The sequence below is a fragment of the Pelodiscus sinensis genome, chromosome 24, assembly GCF_052426305.1.
Source record: "Pelodiscus sinensis isolate ZL-2025 chromosome 24, ASM5242630v1, whole genome shotgun sequence".
Taxonomy (NCBI): domain Eukaryota; kingdom Metazoa; phylum Chordata; order Testudines; family Trionychidae; genus Pelodiscus; species Pelodiscus sinensis.
In genome coordinates, this window is record NC_143075.1 from 24,386,515 (window position 1) to 24,397,451 (window position 10,937).

The 10,937-nt window shown below is 44.7% G+C and overlaps 1 protein-coding gene across 1 annotated transcript in view; it reads right to left on the bottom strand.

The window, feature by feature from the left end:
- LACTBL1 (lactamase beta like 1) overlaps window positions 1–10,596 on the bottom strand; it is a 28,267-nt gene extending 17,671 nt beyond the window's left edge. The window contains exons 1-2 of the mRNA XM_025184961.3: window positions 10,487–10,596; window positions 5,877–6,034 (exon numbers count right to left, since the gene is read on the bottom strand). Coding sequence (XP_025040746.3) covers window positions 5,877–6,034; window positions 10,487–10,585 — 257 coding nt within the window. The 5' untranslated portion in view covers window positions 10,586–10,596. The remainder of the gene's footprint in view (window positions 1–5,876; window positions 6,035–10,486) is intronic.
- Window positions 10,597–10,937: the final 341 nt, after the last annotated feature.

Genomic DNA, 10,937 nt, shown 5'->3' on the forward strand with positions numbered 1-10,937 from the left:
TCTGTCTTATTCTCTATCCCTTTTTTAATGACTCCTAACATTCTATCTGCTTTTTTGACTGCCACTGCACACTGAGTGGATGTTTTCAGAGAACGATCCACAATGACTCCAAGGCTGTGTCTACACTAGGCCATTTATTCCGGAAAATCAGCCGCTTTTCTGGAATAAGCTGCGAGCTGTCTACACTGGCCCTTGAATTTCCGGAAAAGCAACGATGCTCTACTGTACAAGATCAGCCGCTATTCCAGAAAAACTATTCTGCTCCCGCTCGGGCATAGTCCCTATTCTGGAACACTGTTCTGGAAAAGGGCCAGTGTAGACAGCCCAGTAGTCTTTTCCGGAAAAAAGCCCCGATCACGAAAATGGCGATCGGGGCTCTTTTCCAGAAAAGCGCGTCTACATTGGTCACAGACGCTTTTCCGGAAAAAGGGCTTTTCCGGAAAAGCAGCCTACCAATGTAGATGCTTCTTTTCCGGAAAAACTGAAAACAGAATAGTATTCCGTTTTAAGCATTTCCGAAAATTCATGCCAGTGTAGACACAGCCCAAGATCGTTCTCTTGAGTAGTTGTAGCCAAATTAGTCCCCATCATATTATATGCATATTTGGTATTGTGTTTGACAATGTTCATTACTCTACATTTATCAACATTAAATTTCATTTGCCATTTTGTTGCCCAGTCACTTAGTTTGGTGAGATATTTTTGAAGCTCTTCCCAGTCTGCTTTGCTCTTAACTATCATGAGCAGTTTGGTATCATCTGCAAATTTTGCCACCTCACAGTTTACCCCTTTCTCTAGATCATTGTTTCCCAAATGGTATTCTGTGGATCCTCGGAGTTCTGCGAAGTGAAAATAAGGGTTCCATGAGAAAATTACATTACAATAACATTTTATGATTTTTAAAAAACAATAATTAATATTGAATGCATATTTGTTTTTTAGCTTTATTTTTTGTACACATTAAATGTGATTTTTGTTTTTAAATATGTGCAATTAAAATAAATGTTGATCTAATGGCCTTGTTTAGCATTTGTTTATTATTATCCTTATTTATTTGTGGTCTACTTTTTCAGCTCCATAGATAAGATTGTTATTAGGGTTTACACAAAATTCTTTCAAGTTTAAAAGGGTTCCGTGGCCAAATAAAATTGGGAAACACTGCTTTAGATTATTTATAAATATGTTGAATAGGATTGGTCCCAGGACAGACCCTTGGGGGACACCACTAGTTACCTCTCTCTACTCTGAAAACTGACCATTTATTCCTATCCTTTGTTTCCTGTCTTTTAACCAGTTATCAATGCACGAAAGGACCTTCCCTCTTGTCCCATGACAATTTGCTTTACTTAAGAGCCTTTGGTGAGGGACCTTGTCAAAGGCTTTCTAGAAATCTAAGAATACTATATCTACTGGATCCCCCTTGTCCGCATGTTTGTTGACCCCCTCAAAGAACTCTAGTAAGGCATGATTTCCCTTTACAGAAACCATGTTGACTTTCTCCCAACAAATTATATTCATCCATGTGTCTGACAATTTTATTCTTTACTATAGTTTCAACTAATTTGCCCGGTACTGATGTTAGACTTACCGGCCTATAATTGCCAGAATCACCTTTAGAGCCCTTTTTAAATATTGGCATCATGTTAGCTACCTTCCAGTCATTAGGTACAGAAGCTGATTTAAAGGATAGGTTACAAACCACAGTTAATAGTTCTGCAGTTTCCCATTTGAGTTCTTTCAGAACTTGGGTGAATGCCATCCGGTCCTGGTGACTTGTTACTTTTAAGTTTATCAGTTTGTTCCAAAACCTCTTCTAAGGACACCTCAATCTGGGACAATTCCTCAGATTTGTCACCTAAAAGGAATGGCTCAGGTTTGGGGATCTCCCCAATACCCTCAGCCATGAAGACTGAAGCAAAGAATTCATTTAGCTTCTCCACTATGACTTTATCTTACTTGAGGACTTCTTTAGCATCTCTATTGTCCAAGGGCCTCACTGGTTGTTTAGCCGGCTTCCTGCTTCTAATGTACTTAAAAAACATTTTGCTATTACTTTTTGAGTTTTTGGCTAGCTGTTTTTCAAACTCCTCTTTGGCTTTTCTTATTATACTAGCCAATTAGCCCATCATAAGACGGGATTTTCAGGACTTTCCTCCATATTTAAATCCTAGGCTTGATTTGCAATTCCGAATGCCTACATTTGCAGCCCTATTCTGAAATAGACTGCAAGTGTAGACATACCCAAAGATAATATTCATTTTTATTGCAAATATTTTCATTGTAAAAACAATAGTATTATAATTTACCTTATATTAGTACGGTAGTACAATCTCTTTATCATGAAATTTGAAATTATAACTATAGCATTATGTACAAAATAACTGTAAAACTCTGCAAGTCTACTCAGTCCTACTTCTTACACCACCAATAATGCAGAGAAACAAGTTTATTTACAGTTTCAGGGGGGTAATGCTGCTGGCTTCTTGTTGACAATGTCATCTGGAAATGAGAACAGGCATTTGTACAGCGCTGTTATTGTCCTGCTTTTTGGTCCTGCTTTTAGATGACTTTCTGAGGTCTGTTGCAGCCCTATGATTCTATTACTCTAGTACTCTATGATTCTGTGCTATCAAAAGATATTTACATGCCAGAAGAATGCACTAAAAAGCTGTATGCCACGTCATGTGTCAACCACCATTGCAGACGATAAGCTGCTGATGGATTCTGCTCTGGGTATATTATTACCTGCTGTGTGTAGGACTCAGGTGTGGGGGATGTTTATTCTTGATGGTGAGCCCCTAGCTGCACAGAACATCACTGAAGTCAATAGGGTTGCTTCCAATTCAATGTGCTCACCAAGGTGAGGGTGGGGTCCAGTCCTGGGCCCACAAGGAGCAGAGCTGCTAAGGAAAAAGCTGTTGTTTTCCCTTTAAATTGTGAAAAACAACTGAAGGGTGAAAGTAGATTTGTGGTAAGAGTGAAGAGCCAGGCAAGGGTGGACTGGGTTCAAGACAAAACAGGTTCAGGATGACTTCAGTTTACATTATCCCATTTTAAGCTGTGCTTCATTTAAATGTGAAGAACTTCACTACCCTGACGGACAAGACTAGTCACATTTGGAGAGAGTCTGGTTAGTGGTGTAGAAGTGATCGGTGTTCTAACTCAGCAGTTTCTGGGACCATCTAGATCTGGAGAATTTCAGCACCTCGAGCCTTTCTAAGCTACTGGAGCTTTGAACTACTTTAAGAGCAAAGCCAAAATTTTTGACATACTAATTTTAAATGTGCAAAAATTTAAAATTATTAGGGATTTTCATCAACCTTAGCATTTCAACGAGATCTACCAAAATATCAAGTTTGAGGAAAATCAGTTCAATAGATTTAAAATGATAAATACTTAAATGTAGCAAAGAAGATAAAAACCTGCTTCAGACATGTGCAGAGCATCCTTTTGAAGGGCCTGAGCTTGAACCTACTGAGCGCACATTTAAGAGAATGACTAACCCTTCATTGACTTCAGGGGGGAAGGAGTAGGTCCTTACTGGTTTTATCTACTGGGCACTCAGGATAGATTTCCCAAATACTCATAACTTGCTAAATGATCCCCATGTTTTCCCTAAGCCAAAAACAAAAAAAACCCTTAACGGTCAGTAGGGATTATGCACAGGCCAAGTTTCAGGCATTAGATATCTGCACAGAAAATGATGATTAGGTTTTTCTGCAGTGGAAACATTTCTCTTTTCTCTTGGATGGAACTCAAAAGCAGTTGGTGTTGCCTACACTTTAAAAAATAAGATAAAATCCACCTATTTGCAGAAGCCAAGTTTGAAAGTTTCATCCCAAATGGTAAATGCTTCAGTGAGCAGACAGTGGCTACGTCTCGACTACATCCCTTTTTCGTAAAAGGGATGTAAATTAGACATATCGCAATTGCTAATGAAGCGGGGATTTAAATCTCCCCTGCTTCATTAGCATAAATGGCTAATGCTGCCGCTTTTTTCCGGCCAGGAGCTTTGCCAGAAAAAAGCACCAGTCTAGATGTGGATCTTTCGGAAAATAAAGCCTTTTCCGAAAGATCCCTTATCCCTCTTTGAAATAAGGGATAAGAGATCTTTCGGAAAAGGCTTTATTTTCCGCAAGATCAGCGTCTAGACTGGCACTTTTTTCTAACAAAGCTCCGTGCAGAAAAAAAGCAGCAGCCATTTTTATGCTAATGAAGCGGGGGAGATTTAAATCCCCGCTTCATTAGCAATTGCGATACATCTAATTTGCATCCCTTTTACGAAAAGGGGATGTAGTCGAGACGTAGCCAGTATGTTTAATATGGGAAGATAATAGAAGCTGTTGTCTAGCCGTAATGCTAGAGTCTGTAGCATAGGGGAAGGGGAGAAATTGGACCCAACGGGGGACACTCCTGCACCCAACATCCCCAGGACACAGCTGTGCAGGGGAGACCCCCACACTCTGGGGGCCCTCTAGGAACCAGGTGTTGTCCCCCTTTCCCATGGACTTGGGAAAGAACTAAAGAGAGGAGCCTTTTGCAGAACTTTCTACAATTTAGGCTGGATTTCCACTGACCTGTGCTGATTAGCTGTTTGCTCCAACCCTCTTCTCCCCTGCCCTTCCCTCCTCCCCACCTTTTCTTTCCACTTGGCTTATCTGTTTCAAACTAAACTGCCCTGAATCACTAAAGGAATTGTGTAACTAACATGGTATTTTCTGCCATCACACTGTTGAGTGTTCTAACTCTCCAACACCCTGTGTCTGTTTGATCTATTTAGATTGTCAATTCTTTGGGGGCAGGGCTGTCTGAGGGTGCGTCTACACAGCCCAGTTATTTTGTAATAACTGATGTTATTCTAAAATAACAACGTGAGCATCCACACAGCAATTCTGTTATTTTGAAATAACGAGCGGCTTATTCCGACTTCTGTAAACTCATTCCATGAGGAATAACACCTGTTCTGAAAAGGCTATTTCAACATAGCTGTACTGTGGATGCTCCACTGCTGCTATTTTGAAATAGCTCCTCCTCATGGCCGGCCATTCAAACTAACTTCTCCCCAGTGGTTCCTGGGTTTCTAAATCGAGGTAGTGCATCCACATTGGGGAAGCCTGCCTCAGACTGATTTTGAGGCTTCCCTGTAGTGTAGATGTTATTTGGAAATAAGCTATTTTGGAGTATTTCCTCCGGGACAGTTTATACACATGCAGTGTAGACGTACCCTGACTGTCTACTACTCTGTTTGGACAATGCCTGGCAGAAGGAGCCCGTGTTAGGTTGGCCCAGATGCAAGCCTACAACAATATTAACTCCTCCAAAGCCAATGTAACAGAGACTCAGCACAACAATACGGAACAGACTTTGGCTGTATACGAAAAACACGGCCTTAGCTGAGATGTGAGTTTTATGGCTCATTACAAGACATTGCACCCTACTGCTGCTAGCCCTTTATTTTAAGTCATCTTAAAATAAAGATGTGGGAAACTTTCGCTGAGCAATCCATTCCAATCCATCTATAGCACAGACACTCAGATTACTGTTCCCAGACCTGAGGAAGAGGCCGGTGACTCTCGTCCTTTCCATTTGGCTCAAGAAAAGGTACTTTCCTCCCTGCCTGATCTCCTTCATGTCCTGGGACCAACACGACCACAAAAACAAGGCAAACAATAGACCTCTCCTTGTAACTGCACCTGGTGCACCTTCAAGGGAGGCTCCCTAAGGGCCGTTCCATTCTTATTGCCCCACATTCAGAAGGGGAAGGGATATTTTCAGATTTCAAAATGTACCTAAGTAATTGAATTGCAATGAATTGTACCCATCCCTCTCACTCTCTCTGGGGGACCATGGTCACGAGACATTTCCCACAAACCCACCTGTAAATGGTGTACTCATTGGGCATTGCTGAGAAGGGGTCAGAGCCATTCTTCTTCCCAAAGTTGCCTGTCCAGAGCACAGTGTCATTGTAGATGACGATGGCAGACATGGCAGGGAGGCCTGGGCTATGGATTTTGTGGCGCAGAAGCATGTCCACCTAGGAGAAGATTAGAAAGCAGTGAGGAGCTTGAAGGCAAGTCCAGAAGAACAAAGGAATAAAGCGCCGCTGTGCACACGGATAATTACTGCTATGTACTGGTGAGCAAATAGCTCTACATTAAGGCTATTTCCCATCGTTGATGTAATGGTTCAATACTGTTCTACAGCTCTGCTCTGTACCCTGGCTCACTGCTTATCGCTGGGATCCCATCCTGTGAGTATCTGCAAATCTCATGTGATTTTAAATAGCATGAAATCCCTATAACAATACCTCATTTTTATACACCTCATAGATTTTCACCACTCCATCTCAAAGTGCTTAATAGGCAATCTACACACAGTGGCTGTGTCTACATTGGCACCCCTTTCCGGAAAAGGGATGCTAATGAGACACTTCGGAATTGCAAATTGCAAATTGCATATCCCCCGTGGCATTTGCATGAACATGGCTGCCGCTTTTTTCCGGCTTGGGGTTTTGCCGGAGAAAAGCTCCAGTCTAGTCGGGATCTTGCGGAAAATAAGCCCTTTTCCAGAAGATCCCTTATTCCTACTTGATGCTTGGGATTCTACAATGCTTGGGATTCTTCCGTCCCAAGTGCAGGACTCTGCACTTGTCCTTGTTGAACCTCATCAGCTTTCTTGTGGCCCAATCCTCCAATTTGTCTAGGTCACTCTGGACTCTATTCCTGCCCTCAAGTGTATCTACCTCTCCCCCTAGCTTAGTGTCATCTGCAAACTTGATGAGTGTGCAATCCATCCCCTCATCCAGGTCATTAATAAAGATGTTGAACAAAACTGTTCCTAGAATGGAACCTTGGGGCACTCCGCTAGAAACCGACCGCCATCCTGACATCGAGCTGTTGATCACTACCCACTGGGTCCAACCTTCTAGCCATCTTTCTATCCATCTTACCGTCCATTTATCCAATCCACATTCTGTTTACTTGCTGGCAAGAATATTGTGGGAGATCGTATCAAGAGCCTTGCTAACTGACTGGAATGAGGTGTACAGATAGTTCAGAATAGGAAGCCTAATCCGAACTATCTAGTTCGTGCCGCGTGTAGCCGCGGGCACGGAGTCCGCACTAGCGGACATTTAAAAATGGCGGTGCCCGGCAACATGCAAATGAAGCCCAGGAAATTCAAATCCCGGGCTTCATTTGCAAGTTCGTATGACTACATTAACCACCCTAGGTCGAACTAGGGTGGTAGTGTAGACATACCCTAAGAGAGTTATTTAGGGATTAAAGTTAGCAGCACATGGACAGAAATTAGTTTGTCTGGGGTGTAAAAGTTGACAGGAATGTAGTAATCTGTCATATCTCAGGGCTAACCAGCAGCATGGGCATCTCTTTTTTCTTATGTTTAGAAATTTTTGACCCTCAGAGTCTTTCTTCCATGGGCCATCCTGTATGCACAGTGAGCACGTTATCTTAATTAACACTTCTTGTCCTGTTTGGTGAATTACACACATACAGAGGTTTACAACGCAAATGCTCAAAACTACTTTATCCCATGGACCACAGAGATTTTAATACATGCAGCATCCTACAAGCATTTTATAAAGTGTAGACACTAAGCACGTTGTCATCAATTTAACACTGAATCTCTATTTTGACAATGCACACATCTAGTTGTGATTTAAAAATGGCTTGTGATGACACTACATTGCTCAGTAAATTATTCCAATGCTTAATTATCCTCATTGTTAAAAAATGGCACCTTATTTCCAATCCAAATGTATCTAGCTTCAACTTACAGTCCTTGAATTCTGTTATATCTTTGTCTATCAGACCAATGAGCCCATGTTCAAATATTTGTTCCCCATGGAGGAACTTATAGACTGGGATCAAGTCACACTTTAACCGTCTCTTTGTTAAACTAATAGATGGAACTCCTTGAACCTATCACTGTCAGGCATGTTTTCTAGTTTTTTAATCATTCTTGTGGCTCTTCTCTGAACCCTCTCCAATTGATCACCACATAGAAAGGTAAAATAACCTCTCTCTCCTACTTGAGTCTCCTCTGTTTCTATATCCATGTAATCATATATATAGTAGCCCACTGTCTGTGACTCTGTAACACTGAAACGCTGTCTGTTCCCTCTAGGGGGCACTGTTGCCTCCCGCCGTGGCGCTCGGCTGACGTCTGCACTGCTCAGTCGGGCCGCCGCACGGGGATGCTGCATGGGGAGTATGGGGCCCAAACGGCTGCTTGCGCTGCTTGCTCCCACGTGGCGGCCCGGCTGAGCAGCGCAGAAGTCAGCCGAGCACCACGGCGGGAGGCAACAGCGCCGCCCAGAGGGAACAGCCAGGGGGCAGGGCCTGGACGAGCGTGCGTCTCTGATTTCAGGAAAGGGTGCTGGATTCAAAAGGAGGAAAGCGGGGCAGATACAGAGGACATGGAGGAGACAGAGAGGAGAACGGAGGAGGCGGAGGATAGTGAGAGAGAGAGTGAGAGAGATGCAGCAGGAGGAGGAGAAGAGAAACACAGAGAGAGAGACAGAAGGTGGAGGAGAGCTGAGAGAGAGAGAGGGCAAGGCAGTAGGAGGAGAAGAGAGAGAGAGGCCGTTTGCACCACTTGCTCCCCACGGTGGCCCGGATGAGTGACGCAGAAGTCAGCCGAGTGCCACGGCGGGAGGCAAAGGGGGGCGGGGCAGTGACGTACACGCCCAGGGGGCAGAGCCTGGACAAGCGTGCATCCCCGATGGAGACAGAGGAGAGCGGAGAGAGAGTGAGAGGCAGGAGGGGGAGAATAGAAAGAGAGAGATGGAGAGAGAGACAGAAGGTGGAGGAGAGCTGGGGGGGGGGAAGTAGGAGGAGGAGAGAGAGAGAGAGTCGGAGCAAAAGGGATAACAAGTGGAGTTCCGCAAGGGTCTGTTTTGGGACCCGTACTGTTCAATATCTTCATCAATGATGTAGATATTGGGATAGAGAGTACGCTTATTAAGTTTGCAGATGATACCAAACTGGGTGGGGTTGCACCTTCTTTGGAGGATAGGGACATAATTCAAAATGACCTTAGCAAGTTAGAGAAATGGTCAGAGGTAAACAGGATGAGGTTTAATAAAGAGAAATGCAAAGTGCTCCACTTAGGTAGGAACAATCAGTTCCATACATACAAGATGGGAAGCGACTGTCTAGGAAGGAGCATGGCGGAAAGAGATCTAGGGGTCATAGTGGACCACAAGTTGAATATGAGTCAACAGTGTGATGCTGCTGCAAAAAAAGCAAATATGATTCTAGGTTGTATCAACAGGTGTGTTGTAAGCAAAACTCGTGAAGTCATTCTGCCGCTCTACTCTGCACTAGTTAGGCCTCAGCTGGAGTACTGTGTCCAGTTCTGGGCGCCACATTTCAAGAAAGATGTGGAGAAATTGGAAAGGGTACAGAGAAGAGTGACAAGAATGATTAAAGGTCTAGAGAACATGACCTATGAAGCCAGGCTTCATGAACTGGGCTTGTTTAGTTTGGAAAAAAGAAGATTAAGGGGGGACATGATAGCGGTTTTCAAATATCTAAAAGGGTGTCACAAGGAGGAAGGAGAAAATTTGTTCCTCTTGGTTTCTGAGGACAGGACAAGGAGTAATGGGCTTAAAGTGCAGCAAGGGAGGTTTAGATTGGACATTAGGAAAAAATTCCTAACTGTCAGGGTGGTCAATTATTGGAATAAATTGCCAAGGGAGGTGGTGGAATCTCCCTCTCTGGAGATATTTAAGAACAGGTTGGATAGACATCTGTCAGGGATGGTGTAGACGGAGCTTGGTCCTGCCTTGAGGGCGGGGGGCTGGACTCGATGACCTCTCGAGGTCCCTTCCAGTCCTATGATTCTATGATTCTATTCTATGATTCTATGAGAGACCAGAGGCTCAGGAGAGAAGACCGACATGGAAGAGAGACCTGAAAATCCCGTCTTCTGACGGGCTAATTGGCTAGTTAGGAATAAGAGTTCCATAAGAGGGGTGCACTGACCTCTGAAACTGTTAGTAGTTTTCCCTCTTCTTTCCCAAAGCCTTGCTCACCTTCCCATGCACCTTCCCCATGAAGTCCCAGTGACTCCTGGGAAGTGCGCTCAGACGGGCTGTAGTTGTGACCATGTAACTTGGCGGATAACCCAGACTATGGGAAGGCAGAAAGTTCAGCTGCTCCTGGATGCCCTTGAGGCAATCAGCTGTCCTAAAAGGACACCGTGGTTCTGAGCAGCCCAGGAGACTGAAGAACCAGCTCCAGGGTTCCCTCTAAGGTGCACGGCAGCCCAGTCAGTCAGCTCCCCGCACGAAGCCCTGAGCCTCTGCCTGGGCAGGGCTGATTAATCACCTGTGATGCTGGGCTGCTGCACAGCTTAGAGGGAACAGCTCTGCTCCCTTCCCCATCCCTTGACTCTCTTCCCTACACCTCCAGGTCGCTGAGGGAAAGACAGACCCACCCCCATCCATGCCATCCCCACAGACCTTCTCCAGTGCATCCTTCAGGACTGGGATTGGGTGGTCCAGTGGCACAGGCTCTGGATAGCGGGGACACATCGGCATTGCTTCCGATCTCACCTCCATCGCAGACGGGCCTGGAAGCAGTTCCAGAGAGGAGGCTGGTTGAGCGGGTGGGCTGGGCTGGCTGACATATGTAAATCGAGGATGACGCAGAACGAAGAGGTCTGGACGAGGCCCTCCGCAGCCAGGAAGAGGCCTTGTGTAAGGCAGAGGAGGGGCTGACAGACTTACTACTCTCAGAATTTCAGCACGTGACATGCATGGCCAGCTCTGCCCCAGCAAGGTACTGCCGAGAGACACGTGGCAGCTGCTGCCACCCACAGAAAACAGCCAGGCCAGGGAGACGCCAGGGGCCCGATCATTGTTTGCTTATTGCAGTTGAAGAGGGGAACTGCCTGGGCCACTATGCGCCGCT